General features: G+C 41.6%; 1 protein-coding gene across 2 annotated transcripts in view; it reads left to right on the top strand.

Moving 5' to 3' along the window:
• arfgef3 (ARFGEF family member 3) overlaps nucleotides 1-17612 on the top strand; it is a 56770-nt gene that overhangs the window by 18256 nt on the left and 20902 nt on the right. For both annotated transcript variants that reach the window (XM_044373124.1, XM_044373123.1), the window contains exons 6-22: nucleotides 205-321; nucleotides 1167-1212; nucleotides 2008-2092; nucleotides 2713-2817; nucleotides 3240-3364; nucleotides 4068-4315; nucleotides 4525-4637; nucleotides 5262-5394; nucleotides 5500-6134; nucleotides 7228-7580; nucleotides 9960-10126; nucleotides 10214-10379; nucleotides 10557-10664; nucleotides 12151-12366; nucleotides 12957-13067; nucleotides 15915-16065; nucleotides 16271-16585. In XM_044373124.1, the coding sequence (XP_044229059.1) occupies nucleotides 205-321; nucleotides 1167-1212; nucleotides 2008-2092; nucleotides 2713-2817; nucleotides 3240-3364; nucleotides 4068-4315; nucleotides 4525-4637; nucleotides 5262-5394; nucleotides 5500-6134; nucleotides 7228-7580; nucleotides 9960-10126; nucleotides 10214-10379; nucleotides 10557-10664; nucleotides 12151-12366; nucleotides 12957-13067; nucleotides 15915-16065; nucleotides 16271-16585 (3194 nt within the window). The remainder of the gene's footprint in view (nucleotides 1-204; nucleotides 322-1166; nucleotides 1213-2007; nucleotides 2093-2712; nucleotides 2818-3239; nucleotides 3365-4067; nucleotides 4316-4524; nucleotides 4638-5261; nucleotides 5395-5499; nucleotides 6135-7227; nucleotides 7581-9959; nucleotides 10127-10213; nucleotides 10380-10556; nucleotides 10665-12150; nucleotides 12367-12956; nucleotides 13068-15914; nucleotides 16066-16270; nucleotides 16586-17612) is intronic.

Genomic DNA, 17612 nt, shown 5'->3' with positions numbered 1-17612 from the left:
CTGCGATGCTTTCATGAGCCTGTGCGTCATGACTTTTCCATTTTTGTGACTCACACATAAGAAGGATCACACACTGATAGATGTAATTGTGTGTGTGTGTGTGTGTGTGTGTGTGTGTGTGTGTGTGTGTGTGTGTGTGTGTGTGTGTGTGTGTGTGTGTGTGTGTGTGTGTGTGTGTGTGTGTGTGTGTGTGTGTGTGTTCAGGTGTGTATCGAGACCTACGTGTCCAGCTGTCACCAGCGCAGCATCAACACGGCGGTCAGAGCTACACTGAGCCAGATACTGGGAGACCTGACGCTACAGCTTCGACACAGACAAGAGGTCACACACTCAAACAAAACACACACAACATACACATGCACACGTATAAACATATACAGATACGCACACATGTTTAAAGTAGGAAATGGAATCACAGAGAAACTATAATATAGTGCCATCACACTATGTCAAAGTGCAGAGCTCACTGTGATTTAGTTCAGGGTGCCTGGGAGATTGGAACGTTCATAACAAAAACTGAGCTGGTCTGTCTCTTTATAAAGCTTGAAACAAACAAATCTGATCACTTAATTTCTAAATAAAAAGCAAAAAATTCTCTTTTCTAGATCCTCAAATGTGAGGATTTGCTGCTTTCCTCTATTTAATATAATTGTAAATTGAATGTCGTTGGGTTTTGGACTGTTGACGAACTAATAAATTGAAGACGTCATTTTGGGGATACATTAATCATACTTTTGATGCAACCCCTCTCAGCAGCCATTGAGGTAACAATGTGGTTACTGCTGTTGATTAGCAACTCTTCTGCTTAAAAGTTATTAGCGTTTTTAGCGAAGAGACAGTGAAATATTACTGACTGCACCTTTACTTTCCATTCATCCTACTGTCATCATGATGAGTCTTCAGATAGCAGCACAGGTTTAATGGATCTATCTCTAAGGATCTATTTCTAAGGAGCATTTAGAAACAATCAGACAAACAACACACACGCACAAACTCATCAGTAGATACAAGAGCTCAAAAACTAATACCTTATAACACTTCAGCTCTCTACCACAGTTGTTCCTCGTTGTTACATACAAACAAACTGACAGTTCTGTTGATACAAAACCCAAAAGAGACACCCTGACAGTAAACATGCCTCCTGCTGTGTGTTGCATCCTCCACAGGGTGCAGATGGAGATGAGCTGACTGCTTTGCCGCTGCAGAGAAGAGGTATGCCTCTCTCCTCATTACCTCACCTAGATCATACAATAATGCATGATTATATTACATATCTTTATTGTACTGTAATAGCGTATCATATAACGTACTATAGATGGACAGTTGAAGGTATTTAACTCTTTTTTTCTCTTTGTTGGGGTGCAGGTTGGTAAAATCTGCACCCCTGAAATAGACTCTCTGGAAGTCTGCAAAAAGTGCAATTGCACTTCCCTGTGTATGTGATAAATTGTTAATTTTGACAGCGCCAGGCACTCTTGTTCTTCCTGGGAATGTGCCTGTTATATATGAGTGTGCACATGTAAGAGGAAGTCTGGAAATTTTGAGCCCAACAAACATGTCCTAAAATCTTAACTTAGTATATAAGAACAGGAAGTTTTGTGTGCAGCTTTCATCCATCCAGTGATTTTTGCTTTCCGCTGCTAGCAGGGGTGTAGACATGTAAAGGTGTGCAGTACAAACTGTTTTATGGGTGTTGCAAAGTCACTGTAATCACCAGTCTGCAGGTAGTGAGAAACACCTTCGCAGAGAGACTGGCAGAGCTTCTTTATGATGCTATAAACAATCACTCACACACATGAAGAGTTCAGGTGAACGCTTCTGCTGGCAGAGAGCCAAGCAGGTTCACAGAGAAGGTATTGATTCAGATGATTTATTACAAGACAAATAGGGAGGTGAGGAGAGAGAAAAAGTGAAAGACGGGGGAAAGTAATGAGTTTTTTTTTATCACTTCATGTACATATTGAAAAGAGATTAATTAACCTTGTTATGATGTGTGTTTGCATGCAGATATTTCTCCCACCAGCCAGGCTCTGTGTGAAGATGTGGTGACAGTTTTGACAGTTTTCTGTGAAAAGCTGGAGTCAGTGGACAGGTAACAGTGCAGTTTTTCATGACTTGGTTTAATATTCTTATCTGTGAATCATCAGCGTGACAAATCTCCAAGAAATCTCAGTTACCACACAGGACAATGATTTTATTTGGCTAGATGAAAGAGCTATATCTAAAGATATATCTAAGAGCTGTATCTCTAAAAAAACACTTAAACATATCCGAGAAAACATCTTTGATGTAACAAGCTGACGTTAATGCTAATCAATCTGCTCTGATTAGCCCGTGTTTCCATCGCTTGTCACTATTTGTGCTGGTTAGTTCTAGTTGAAAGGTTTATATGAGAAAGAAAGCAAAAGTCTAATGTGTAATATGTTCCTTTGAATTACCTGTTTAAGATGGACTTGGCTACATTTTAAAACCCTGCAAATTCCAGTTTAGCTGATTTAGTCAGAAGATAAATGATGCAACAACAACAGTCGATGGTCGAAGAACCGTGGAAAGAAATTTAATAACAGCAACAAAAGTTTTCCACTTTAACCTGCTTCTTGGATTATTAGAACAGAGCAATGATTAAGTATTATTGACAGAGAATCCTGATAATTCTGGATGCTGGATATTAGTAGAAGCTGTCTTACTGTTCTGTTTCTTTTCACCCTCCAGTGATAACCAGCTCCTGCAGCTCCTTTACCTGGAGTGCATCCTCTCCATGTTCAGCAGCTGTCCTCCCACAATGCACCTGTCCAGAGGTTTCACTGACCTTGTATGGTAAGATTGTCAACCGCTTCTCTAATCGTGCACCAAAATATATGAATAAGCTGTTGTATTTATTTGTTTTCAGATCAAGGATTAAAAATGGTACCTCCTGAAGCTCCTGCATGTCCTTAAGGGATATTAAAGAAAAAAAGAGGAGTTTAAAAAAACTGAAATAACAATTTATTACTTATTACTTTATAAGTGCATCCATACTACACAAAAATCTCTGACACAGCAAAATATGTGGGTCTGTCGTTTACCTAATTTGACTTTTTTGGATAAGAGTTATCTTGGACAATGGTGACTTAAATGTTATGCTTTTACTTTGTTTGTTGTGTGCTTGAACCTCTCTTTTATATTTTATAATTTACTGTATTCCGACCTATCAACAAACCTTAAAAAAAACCCAATAATATCCCCCCCCCCCCAAACAGGAAGCAGCTGTGTCCGTCCCTGGTGGCGATCATGGGAAATCCTGTCAATGACAAAACCATCACCTCCCACCACGGCCACATGGGGGCGTTTGACCGCGAACGACTCTCAGATAGACTCAGTCTAGGTAACTGAACATCCTGAAGAAACTTCCGTCAGTGGTTGTGATAATTTTTGTATTTATCCAGTTGAAGTACAGTTGAGGAGTCCTTAAGCCAGACATTTTTTTGATTTAAATGTCAGTGTTTAATGTTTAAATGTAAAGTTTAAACAACTACAAACATCAGTAATCAACTTAATTGACTGAAAAGTGAAGACACTTGTTTTGCATCTTGTTTAATGCTGTTCGGTGTAAAAACCTTCCTGCCAAAAAATACAGTATGAGACTCTTCCACACTTCCCATATTTTCTTAATCATTTCAGTGCAGTTGTAGTTAATAAAGTCTCACATCAACATTATTGTAATTGCTTTGGAATGAGCTCATTTAGCTAAGTAGCAGTTAAATAATTAAATGGGTTCACAGTCTTTGTCCGTTTTGGACAAAAGTGCTGCCTGGAATTCTTAAATCAGGAAGTGTCTGTTTTTTCTTCCAGAACTTGGAAACAAAACCCAGCTAATGATTTTCCTGCCAGCACTTAGCTTGATGCTATCTTTTTCAAAAGAGTGGAAATAGCATTTAGAGGGAAACATTAGACTGTCATCACAGATAACAATCAATTAAATATTTATTGTAGATTTTCTGGCTTAAGTGTTTTTAGTTCAATCTGTGGACAGAACGTTTTTCTGTGAACATGATTTTGGGATGTAGTTTCGTGTTTTCCTCTGCAAGGATTCAGCCTGGAAATGGATTGTACTGGTGGAGGTGTGTCTGATCAAGGCAGAGGGTCGGGCTGCTCCTCCAGCGCCCCCGCCAGGATCGCTCCGGTAGTGCGGACGGTGTGTTACATCGCTGCAGAGCTGGTGCGTCTGGTGAGCTGTGTGGAATCGATGAAACCGGTGCTGCAGTCACTCTACCACAGGATCCTTCTGTATCCACCTCCTCAGCACCGCACAGAGGCCATCCGCATCATGAAAGAGGTGGGAAGAGGAGACATTATTGCTCACCATTTTCCAATGCATGTTATAACATCTTCTTGCAGACACCTGAAACGTGATTAAGATATTAATCATATGATTAAGATAATATAAATATGCATACTTAGACAAGTACAAAGAGTTACTTCATGTGATAGCTCAGTCTATGACACGATCTGATGAAGAGACATTGATTTTGTGAATTTTTGTAGATTCTGGGCAGTCCCCAGCGGCTGTACGACCTGGCTGGTCCGTGTGTGGCCGAACCTGAAACCAGGAAGCGCTCCTTTTCCAAGAGGAAGTCCCACCTGGACCTGCTCAAACTGTCAGTGACTCGTCCGTCTTCATTCTTTATTTAAGCTCTAGAGTTGTTGGAAACTCCTTGTTTAGGATGTCACGGTTGTCACAAACTGGATCAATTTAACAAATTGGATCACGTTCAGTTCTAGAAATATCATAATTAAGAGTTTAATTTGGGAATTTCTGAATTCAGATGGACAATAGAGTTAGAATAAGTTACCAAATGTCAATAAATCCGCTAACATTTATGACTGCTTTTCCTAAATGTTAAACAATACAACATGTTGCCTCAGAGATTCTCTTTTTTTTTTGTATTTGAAGCCTTTTCTATATATGAGAACTTGTATCATATTTGAGAGATTTGAAGATTCATACATGGCAGTATTAATTTGAATACTAGCATGGCACAAGTTAAAATTCTAAAGATGTAAATCACTAGATGTAAAAATATTTCACTAGTTAAGTATTTTAACTGTAGCTGTTGTTGGAGCAGATTGTCGTCCAGTCTAAAAATAAATATACAGTAAAATCCAGTTCAGTCTCTAAAGTAACAGCAGGTCAGTTTTAAAACGATGGTGTTTCCTGTGTCCTTCAATAAAACAATATCCTGACTTTATATACTTGTATGTGTGTCCACATTGTCCTGCAGAGTGATGGATGGGATGACAGAGGCCTGTATGAAGGGAGGCATTGAGGCGTGTTACTCCTCTGTCTCCTGTGCCTGCGCTCTCCTGGGAGCGCTGGACGAACTGTCACACGGACGAGGCATCCAACCCGAGCAGGTATACTGCCGCAACAGGAGGTCACACTAACATTTGACCAACAAAAGCTTTTCAGAAAGGTGGGAGGTGATGTTGGAGAAATAATGTAGCAGATTTGTTTTTCAGGCTCGGCTTCTCCTCCGGCGACTGGACGATCTGAAAGATGGGACGGAGTCGACACGAGAGTCCATGGAGATAAACGAGGCCGACTTCCGGTGGCAGAGACACATCCTGTCCTCCGAGCAGCCTCCCTGGGACCCCAGCTCCTCTTCCTCCAACATGGCCACCACCGGGACCTCTGAGCGCAGCCCTGACATCAGCATCAGCATCACCACAGAAACGGGCCAAACCACCCTGGATCTGGAGGCAGGGGAGCTCGGCCTAGGTCTGGGTCACACCACTCCTGAGGAGTGCGGGGAGGACACGCGCCTCCCCTCGCCTTCCTCTTGCGGCGGTCAGGAGGGGACCAAACGTGAGCCGAGCCATGAGCTGGACCAGGGAGGCCAGCGGGAGGAGAGAGGAGGCACGAGGGAGGTCGAAGGAGGAGGAGGAGGAGAGAAAGAAAGAGGAGGAGCTGGAGAGGGAGGAGGAGGTGGAGGAAGAGGAGGAAGAGGGGGAGAGAGAGGAGCTGTGGTTCCTCCAGATGTGGTCCAGCGGAGCCACGCCCTCGTCTACCCTGACATCACCAACTTCCTGTCTGTGGAGTCCAGGACCAGGACGCACCACGGAGGAGGGTCACGATACAGCGAGAGCAACTTCAGGTAAAAGTGTGTGCGTGTGTGTATACAACAAAAGACTCAACTTAAATTATTAAAGTATTTGACTAGTCTTTGATGTTTTGTACTTGTACTTTTGTCTTTGGCCCTGTTCACACCTGGCAATAAAATGTATCCTGGGTGATCTGATCACAAGTGGACAGCTCTAAGTACAGGTGTGAATGCACCCAAGATGCATTGAGGACGTGTTGAGATCCGATCGCTCAGACCACATTCGGAGGTGGTCTGGGTCGCATATGGCTTCATTCTTTTAGCAGTGACATCCTCTGTGTAAGAGGAAGTACGTACTCATTCGTGCGCCAACGGTGTCATATTAAAGTGTGAAATAGGGTTGCATCACCGATGGCTAACAGTCATCAACCACTGAGTCCTCTACCATTGTAACATTGTGATTTAAAAGCCCCTCCCCTCAATCGTCTTTGCGCGGATTACATTGATAAATTACTCTTCTTTTTACTCACAAAGCTTTTATTGCTCTTACAGTAACATAACAAGTGTAGTTGTCGCTGTCTTCTGCTCTGCTCTGTGTATGTGTGGAGCCGGAGTGAAACACAGAGAGCAGGGAAGAGGAGAGAAACCCAGCGCAACCATAACCACAACCACAACAAAACACAGTAGAGACTATGTTTATTTATGTTGTGTACCTTATTTGTGTGCACTCGTTTCATTTCAGCTCAGTGTGAGTCTCTACCGAGCAAACGGGAATGATGTACGTGTTTATTTGCATATAGAGCAGGGAAGTGAGATCCGATCACAAGTGGTCACTTGAGACGCATGTGCAGATAGGGAGGTCAGATGGTTTGAAAGAGGAAGGAGGCGATCTACGTCAAAGTAGAGAAACCATCCCTCAACAGGCGAGGAGGTCTACGACAACACCTACAACGCTGTCCTTTCATCCCTTCCCAGCAAACATTTGGCCTCATGTGACTCCAACGACTCTAACGGCTGTTGTTACAACAGCCAGGAGCACTAACTAACCATCACCTGGATGAGAATCTTTACAGATGTATGCTTTGAAAAAATGTCAGCAGTAATATAAATGCACATTCATTTATTGCTGTATCTGTTGTTCCACCAGTATGGAGGAGCAGGACTTGTCCCGGACAGAGTTTGACTCATGTGACCAGTACTCCATGGCTGCGGAGAAAGACTCCGGCCGCTCTGACGTGTCCGACATCGGCTCTGACAACGTCTCTCTGGCCGACGAGGAGCAGCAGACGCCTCGTGACTGCCCGGGTCACCGCTCCCTGCGCACCGCCGCCCTGTCGCTCAAACTGCTCCGCAACCAGGAAGCCGACCAGCAGAGCGCCAGGCTGTTCGTCCAATCGCTGGCGGCGCTGCTGCCCCGACTGCTGGGATTGGCCACCGCTACAGAGGTGGACCTGTCGCTGCAGAACTTCTCCTACACGTTCTGCTCTGGACTGCAGGCTGGTGAGATCAGGAGGGAGGGCTGATTTAATGTGTTGACTTGGTTTCTTGTTTTTTTGTGTGTTTTGGGAAGTGCATAGGCTCTGTTTTTGTATTTGTGTGAGTGTCTGTGTGTGTTAAACAAACGCAGGATATTTGCTGAGGGTGGAGTGATGTTTAAAGCAGCCTCTTTCTTTATTAATCAGCTTTGACTCCGGACGGGTCTCTGCTGTTGGTCGAGTCTCAAAAGGGGACATTCACTGAACGAGATTGGATGTCAAATAATGTGTTTTTTTCCAACTTAAATACATCATACTGTGAGGAACCTCTTACAAATATCACTGCAGGAAATCACCACTGAATTGAAAACTAAAACAAATAATAAGCAAAATTATAAATTCTTAATTAAAACAAGAAGTAGAACATGCAGATGCTGTAAATTAAACCAACTGACAGATAAATTAATTTATTATCTGCACAGTGGATTATAACTTAAACTCACCATAGATTACTGTTTTTACAAAATTGCAATAAGCAACAACAACAACATTGATCAAGTAGTTGTTACTTTTGTCTCCAAATATAGAGTTTAAGTGGGATGAATTATTTTAGGCATAGGGGGCTCCAGATTTATTTTTTATTATTCTGTTTTGCCTTGACAATCCTCAATCAATTATTCGGTCATGCTTTTTTTGTACACCTTTGACACTAAATCATGAGAGACTACAGATTTTAAAGTATAGTTAAATGGATAAAAAATAAAAAAAGATGAGATGGAATAAAACATTTTAGAACATGAATACAATATGTTAGAGCATGTCACTCTCCTGGTTGAATCAAAAGATTAACAAATGTGATAATATGGAAATATCTGGTTCTTTAATGAAGTTAAAGGTACAAACATGTGGACATAAAAACTGAAGGAGAGAAGAACTACGACTCCCAAGCAAAGAGCTTAAAATTCTGTCTTGTTGTTCTGCTAACAGCTATCTGAAACTAAAGATTACACTTTATGGAAACTTGATAAAACTTTCAGCAGTTTAAATCAGTTCACTTTCAGATTTCGGATTCATTCAGTATCTATGGCAACATGTTTTGTTCACAACTGCAACACTTGAGAGTTCACAACAGCTCCGACTCACACCTCTGATCGGCTTCTCCTGCAGAGCAACAGCATCCGTCATGCGTGCTGGGAAAAAAAAAAAAAAAAAGATTCCTCAGAAACAAAGTTGAAAAAAATACAAACGCGACATAAACTTACAGCATTACTGAATTCTCCAGGAGCCTCTTGTGTGTCTGTGTTGAGGAGGATATCAGTAAAAATGGGCCTCTATATTTAATAAACAGGTATTCCATTTGTGTCACAGGTTGATTGTAATGTCTAATAGGAGATTAACTTATCATATTGTATATTCAAATATGAATAGTATACACATGGATGTATATACTGTGCTCTATATTCAGTTGATCACTGTGCAGCAGCAACTATTTGATAAAATGTTTTGCCTTCAAGGCACGGCCCATAATCCATCAGTGAAAATAGTGTCTTTACTGGGAGTTTTGACATCAGGAGAGCAAAAAAATTACAAATTATACTCTATAGTTAACTGACTTAATGAATTTGGTGCAGGCTGTAAATCCCCAGAGTGAGTTTCTGATTAAAACACTTGACCGATCATCAGCTAATAGATGATATCTCACGCTCTTCTCTCACCTTTTACACTTATTTCCTCTGACCTCTCTCTCTCTCTCTCTCTCTCTCTGTTTCACCTTCTCACTTTCTCCTAATGTTTCTTTCCCTCTCTCTCCCTCCTCGTCTTGACATCTATCTGTCTACTCTCTCTTTATCTGCGGATCTGTCCCATTACCTAACCCACACTGGATGCACACTTCTCCTAATACCACTTTGAGGTAATATTCAGAGCCAAGTGTATCCCTAAATTCACCATAGTATATTACATAACACCAGTCCAGTTGTTGGCGGTTGTTGAATATTAATAATATCCAAACACCAAACCTCCACAGATGGTTGTCACATAATATTAACAATTAATCTGTTCTCCTTGATGAGATTGTTAAGAATAATATTGCATGACACTGTCCAAATAAATATTAAATATCTAAATACTACAAACCTCCAAAAGTCTCTACAGAGCTGTTAAAGTGGACTGACAGCTGATCCAGATGTGTTGCTGTCATTAGAGACGGATCTCACTTCAGATGACGGTTCAGAGGACATCACATGTCTCTAAAATCATGTTTCTCACATCGACTAAGATGCAAGTGAGGGAAACATGGATGCAATAAGGGAATTGGGATGTATCCTGTGTTGGCAGCTCTGCTTAATTTTCTTTCACTCGCTTGTGACCTGTTTTTTATGGCTCTCTCTCTCTCTCTCTCCAGGTGGAATCCACTCTCCGGGGTTCGAGGCAGGTGACACCCTCAGCTGCCAGTCTCTGATGAACGCAGATGGCCTCTACCTGGTGTCGTACTACGCGCTGCTGCTCAACCTCAAACTCTGCTGCTGCGACTACTACAGGCGGCGGACGCTCTCGCCCGTCCTCAGCCTGGTGAGCAGACGAACATTTACAGATGAGGTGCTGGTCGTGGTCGAAAGCCTGATTTTATGATTTTGTGTGTGTTTTCCTGTTGTGCAGAAGGAGTTTGTGCTTCTGATCCAGAGCAGCGGGGTCCTCGTGGTTCTGTCTCAGGCCTGGATCGAGGAGCTCTACCATCAGGTGTTAGAACGCAACCTGCTGGCCGAGGCCGGGTACTGGGGCTCCCCGGAGGGTCATACGCTGCCACTTGTTACCATGCTAACAGGTACACACACACACACACAAAATACATCATATAAACCTAATGTAAGTCTCACTGGACTAGAATGATCTGATAAACTGTTATCGTGTGTCTCTGTATGAGCAGCAACATCCTCCTTCTCTCTTTTTTTTCCTCTACAGTTTTCTCATTCGTCTCCCTCCATGTCTTCTTCTCTCTTAGATATCGATGGTCTGGGCAGCAGTGCAATTGGAGGTCAGCTGATCAGGAGGGCATCCAGTCAATTACCGCTCACCTGTGACAAGGCTAGCAGCGACACTGTAATGGCAGGTAATCGACCGACCGGCTCATGCATTAACTCAACAAATTATTCATTAGTGTCACATCACTATAATCATCAAACATCACTTATGCAAACTCTCACGACGGGTCGTTTGCTTGACTTTGTTCTCCCTAAAGACCTACAGTATATATTGAGATGGATAGAAGTGGAGAGTTTTCATGATGGGTGTGTTTTCTGAGTTCTAGAGCTTTTCCTCAGAGCCTCCGGATCCGCCAAGCTCTGCTGCTGTGTTATTTAGCTGGCAGCACACTTGAAAGGTGAAGCATCCCAGAACAGTGCTGCATGATCAAGTGCTCGGACCTTTTGATTATTTAATTTATTTATTGCAGTGTGTGTTTGTGTGTTACCTTGCAAAGCGCAGTAGGTGATGGATATATTTTAATATACAGTATTTCAACTTAAATATATCCAGGGAGTGTACAGGAGCAAGCAGGGTGAATGTTTTATTCCAAGATAACAATACAGAGTCTGAGCTAAATTCACATTGGTTAGTGAAACCTGCTTGACTGGTCTAGTGCAGAATCTCTGATCCAGAAAGTTAAAAAAAGGTTTGCACAACCCGATCAGTGACATCTCTCAATTTAATTTAGTTTGCATTGTTAAAGTTTTGTGTGCAAGAACTGATGGAGCAATCTGATTAATTTGGTTGTGTGATCCTTTTATGGACTCTTTTGACTCATTTTCAGAACTCTCTGGTGAAAATCTGGTTGAAATAAAGCGTCAACACGTTTTTAGTTTAATTCCAGTGTCTGCTTTGCTAAGTCAATGATTAACTTGCTCGTTGTTTGCTAAAATAATTAAAACCCGACATGAAGCAGGGTTTATTATTCCGGTCATATCAGTTTTTCTGCTTGTTAGCTATAAGGATATCTCATTTTTGTGGAAATCAAATCATCGGCTTCCCACCTGGCTGATAAACTAACTAAACATCTCATCATGTTGGAAATAATAACTGGTAGTTACTTGTTCACTGAGAAAGAATAGAGGATAACCAGAAAGAAAAAAAAAATGAGGTGAAAGAAGAAAAAACAAAAAAAAAGGGAGAGCAGGAAAAGAGCAGGAGAGGACAGACCTGCAGACAGAGATGGAGAAAATGAGTCACGGACCACCTGCGTTCCTTCTGCATCCCCTGAAGGGCAAAGGATAGTTCAGAATCGTCATGGTAACCGCCGCTGAGTCACCCATGATGGCAGTTATGCTCTTTGTGTGTGTACAGGCCTAATGCTCCTGTTTGACTTCAGCATCATCAGTTACTGGAACCGCTGACTGTGTAAACACTCATTACAGACTCTAACTGTGTACTCTGTTTAGATCTTATTGATAGTCGGTGTATCCTGTCGTTCGCTGGCATCAGCTACGGTTTTTCTCACCTTCTTCTATGACTCTCCTACCAGCTGGCGGCGCTTCTGCCAATTAAAAAAAAAAAAAAAAAAAAGAGCACTGCATGTGTGGTTTTTTTTTTTTTTTTTTTAGGAGCTGTGTTCTCTCGCTTCATCCTCACCGGTGTGTGGAAGAACCTGATCGACGTGCTGTCCATGCCGCTGACGGGCCGCATGGCGGGCAGCTCCAAGGGCCTGGCCTTCATCTTGGGAGCGGAGGGGATCAAAGAGCAGAGCCAGAGGGAGAGAGACACCATCTGTCTGAGTTTAGACGGCCTACGCAAAGCCGCTGCGCTCAGCTGTGCCCTGGGTGGGTGGAACTTGTGCCTCTTGTGTCTGCATTAATAAGAAAAATGAGATACATCACTCGGCCCTTCAGGGAATCTTCTGTTCTCTTACCCTCCGACACACAACTGGAAGCGTCGCTGCTTATTTTCAGCAGCTAAACAGTCACTTGAAACTTCCATATGAGTCAACCTGCCCTGATATGACTCCTCAAACTTACACTTTGTTTGAAAGGAGCTTCTGGTATATGGAATTGCAATGAATGAAAAGTTATGAATGATATTTTCAGTTGAACCTGAATACATTTTTAATTTGGAGTCACCTTTGGATAATGTTAAAGCCCCAATACAGCTGTTGTTCAGTCGGGGATAAAACTGGATTGAAATTATCAGCACAGAAGCACCAATGAATATGAAACACATGGTGTACAACCTCAACTATATAAGGTTTTACCCGCAGGAACAGAAAACCCAGAAATCTTAAAAATCTGTAATATTCTTATCCGCAGAGTTAAGATGAGAGTAAAAGCTTATGTTTCATCAGGCAGTGATGGTGTTTTTAGAATATGAAGTCAATAGCACTTCCTCACACTAATTTTGATGTGTGTACCGTCAGGTGTGGCTGCCAACTGTGCATCAGCTTTAGCCCAGATGGCTGCAGCCTCCTGTGTTCAGGAGGAGAAGGAAGAGAGGGAGGCGGCAGAGATGGGAGACACCATCACACAAGGTACTGAGAGCACGCACTGTTTCTTTAATTGTCCATTGGAGATTATTAGTTTTTGGCACCTGAGTGATAAACATCGAAAGATCTTTTTAAAGGAAAAAGAAAAAAAAAAGAACTTCAATACAGCCTTTGAGCTGAGGTACAAATAATTTCCCCAAATTTTATAGCTGAACAGAAGGTGCATTTTCTTCAGAAAATGCTTGAGAGAGCTAGAAGCTGTCAGCTCCTGCTGCCAGCTGCTGCCAGCTGCTGTTAGCTGCTGCCAGCTGCTGCCAGCTGCTGCTGGTCTCAATCAGCAGATTGGCAGCACCTGTGTACATCTGCATTTTTTTCACCTTCAACTCTACTGCGTGCTGCCCTTAAACAGGTTCCAACTCACAACCTTTGGATCTAAACGGGGCACAGAAGTGGCAAGATCATAAACCACTGGACTATTCAGATTTACTGTCACCTGATGACAAAACATGACTGTTTTCTAACATGCATATCAATCTAAATATTAAATAGTAATATTAAAGAGCAGTTAATGATGGTACATGGTATATTCAAAGCAACTTTATTCATAAGAGCGATGTTATGAGGAGCACTGCCATGAGCCGGTATCACACCCAGAACCTTGTAATCTAACAGGGAAAGCTGACCGTTGCCAGGGCTTAACCACAGAACCAGCAGGGAAAAACACAAATAGCAAATTCACATTTTATTAAGTAATAATTGATTTGCCTAAAACAAATCTTCTAGGTCAGAAATTTGTGTGGCATTAGTGGCAGGAGGACGTGCAGAACGTGAGGATGTATAACATGTGCAAAGAATTTAAAGGAAGAGAGAATTTCTAAGTTTAAGAAACAGGAGTTAAAGGAGACTGACAGCCTGCGGATTGTACTGCAGTCAGTGAGAGTGTGAAGGTGCTTTTTTTCCTAAAAAACAATGTACATACAGAACGAATCCTTCTCAATCATCACTTGACTCAGAAATGTGTGGCGGTGTATTTATCTACAGAGACTCTGCCCTCTGCCTGTGTTTTCTCATTATTTTGCTGTGTCCGGGAAGCTTCTGGGCGTCAATCTTCGGTGTGTAGCTCTCAGCCAATAATAGCGCACAGGGTGTGAGGTCAGGACTTGTAGTTACATGTCATGTATGTATAAAGAGCTGCAGGTGTGTGTGTCTGTTTGAACGAGGGCGTGGCTGAGCTACACACACACACACACACAGAGCAGACAGACCACAGCGGACAGGATGAAGCTCTGCATTCACACAATATCCGTCAGTGCTGTGGGCGTGTTTATTTGTGCTTCAGACTGTAACCTCCATGAAACAATCAGAAAATACCATTTTAGTTTTCTGATTCATGGCTTCGTTCTCGCCTCTGCTGCTCCCTCTCGTCTCCTCCGGGGAGGAGAGTCCGACTTTGAATGCTGTGTTTACAAAGACCAACTGACAGATTCTGCATAGTATAACTTTAAGGCTTAGATCTCAAAACCTGTAACTGCTATGGGAAATATATTTCCATTTTGAAAGACAGGAGGCTTGTGGCAATATTTTAAGGTATATGTGCTTGGAGAGTTAAAGTTGTAGTGTGTAGAATTTAGTGGCATCTTGCAGAGCGGACTTGGCAGATATGGAATATAATATTCATAAGTATGTTTTAATTAGTTTATATTCACCTGAAAATAAGAATCATTGTGTTTTCGTTCCTCAGAATGAGCCCTTTATATCTACATAGGGAGTGGGTCGTCTTTGATGGAGCCTACCATGTTGCACCGCCATGTTTGTACAGTAGCCCAGAACGGACAAACCAAACGCTGGCTCTAGAGAGGGCCATTCATGTTTTTCGCAAGTTTTGCGGCCACCGCAGGTTCTCCCACACATCTGAAAGGGGAGGGTGAGGCGAAGGGTATTCTGCAACCTCACTGCTAGATGCCGCTAAATCATGCACACTGGTCCTTTAAAACTGTGGGAGTTAGATTTTTTTTTTTCTGTTCTAAAAATGTCTTTGCTCTGATCACATGACACACTGATGAGATCTGAAAACTGCTGTAAAAGCTCTCATTTTAGACTTAAATTGCTCCAAAAGTGCAAAAGGTATCACAACACAATATGATAACCGAAAATTCAAAGTTTTGTGAGCAGTTTAAAGTTTGAATGGAGTCTGTAGTATAAAGGATGTCCGAGCAGTTGAGTCTCGAAGCGACAAAGGTTCCAACTCGGTTCGACAATTCCTCCCATAGACCACCATTATAAATTTTAATACTTTAATACATGTTAGAATAAAGAGTAATAAACAGTAATAGCATACATTTCTTGAAGATGTATGTTTTGCCGTTTAAATGAAGTTTGTAAGTTCATCAGTACAGAAGTACAAAAATCGACTAAAGAATAAAGAGCAAAGATAACAAAGAACACACAATAAAAAGAAAAGCTGAAATGATTGCACCATATTTATCATATCCTTTAAGGTTTTATCAGTCTCTGTAAGTCTTTAATGCAGCCCACGTCCTGTCACACAGATTTGTTTATCTGTTTATTACGCTTCTTAAGTATGAATCAGAATCTGTAAGGTTTATGGCTCTTTAGTGACATCTAATGGCAACTTTAGGAAGCTTGAGTCTTTTTCCGCCCCCATTTTTGAAAGCATATTCTGTATTGAGATATGACTGATTTCAAGCTCAGTTAGATGTAATTTTGCCCATTATGAGCCAGTTTTTGTGATTACTGACCAATTGTGTAGTTGTATAACATATCTGAAAAGTGTTTCATGTCTTTCTGTTAGTTTTTTTTATAATTTTCAGACTTCTGTCAATCTTTCGTTCATGTTCATGTCTGGGTTTGTTTCTGTTTGCGTGTGTTCAGTGAAGCAGCGTGTCGAGCAGCGTCTGGAGCAGATCAGTCGTCCTCAGGGAGTTCGTCTGCACACGGCTCACGTGTTGTGTATGGACGCCATCCTGAATGTGGGGCTGGAGATGGGCAGCCACAACCACGAGTGCTGGCCGCATGTCTTTAGGTACATACACACACACACACGTATAGATATACTGCATTATAATGCTAGATTAATTATCAGCTTATGTGTTGCTCATAGGATTGATGATCTTCTATATTTTTCTTACTGTTAACAAATCCCATGAAAAGACCAAAACCAGCGATGAATTGTCAGCGTTGTGTTCATTACTTGCTTCCACTGCTTTAAAAGTGAAAATCTCTTTCAGGGTAACGGAGTACATCAGTTCACTGGAGCACACCCACTTCAGCGACGGCTCCTCTCAGCCGTCCTCACTGACCACCATCACCCAGCAGAGCCAGCAGTTGGCCGGCGTAGACCTGGGGCTGGAGCTGAGCTGCGAGCCCAGCCCGGAGGCCTCGGAGATGGGCCTGAGTCAGCCTGTCATCCAGCCTCTGTCCATCCAGGAGCTGCTGAGGGAGAACGGAAGAGGAGGCCGAGGCCTGGACCTGAGGAGCGGCAGCCTGATGACCGGAACCAGCGCTGCAAAGGCCGTGTGTACGCTGTCAACACAGGCTGACAGGTAGGACATAGCGAGATATCACCGTCATACATATCATAATAGTATCACAGATTAATGATCATCATTATTTTAACCCCTTTACAAATTCCTGACATCAAACTCTTTATTGCATTATTGACTAAAATGACATTTTTAATATATGGAAACAAATATTTAGTTTGGCAAAAAAATGTAATGTTTGGTATTGTAAACTGTTGCCTTACAGACACATTAAATGTTGAAATTAGTAGCTGAATAATGGATTAACTCAAAATTGATAATAATAATAATCATTAAATCAAGACTGAAAAGTATTCTCTGGTTCTCAATTGTGAGAATTTGTTGTTTTACTGTGTTTTATATGATTGTAAATTGAATATTTTATCTATGTTTTGATATTTTAAAGTGAAAGTTATTAATCAGTTACTCCCAACAAAGAATTAATGGATTATTTGGATAATAAAAATCACTGGTTGCAGCCTTATTACAGACATTATTGTCATATATGATTTTGTTTTTATGGCAGAAATTGCAGGTTTGGTTTTTCCTTTAAATTATCAAGTGATCTCCTTAAAAATGCAGACAAAAAAGACTGAACAAAGGAGGAAGCTTTGCATTAAAACAGGAAAAAAAAACAATATTATAGGTGATAGACTCAGGTCACATGTCCTAGTCTTTTAAAAGCTTTGTTTTTATATTCAGAATTTTATATCACTGAAAACAAACCTCTGATTACTAATTGAAGGTACCACCTACCATGTTTGAGTCTTAAATACTGAAATGATTGTAAGTTCATTAAGTGCAAATAACACTGAAATGCACAAAACATAAATGCATAAGGAAAACATCACAACATAACTTCAGCTACATTTACCACCTAGTCTGACACATCTTAGACATCAATATAATAAGAAAAGTGCAGTAAAGCGTCTGTTGCGTCTTTCTCATCACCTTGTTAAATTAGCAGCCAGCATGATCGTGACTCTTCATTAATTTATCTGCCAAAAGCATATTTCACTGATACTTGAGCTTTATATCACCAGGGTTT

The sequence above is a fragment of the Thunnus albacares genome, chromosome 14 (assembly GCF_914725855.1).
Source record: "Thunnus albacares chromosome 14, fThuAlb1.1, whole genome shotgun sequence".
Lineage (NCBI taxonomy): Eukaryota > Metazoa > Chordata > Actinopteri > Scombriformes > Scombridae > Thunnus > Thunnus albacares.
Note: the sequence above shows the minus strand (reverse complement) of the source record. Positions and strands in the feature narration are given on the sequence as shown.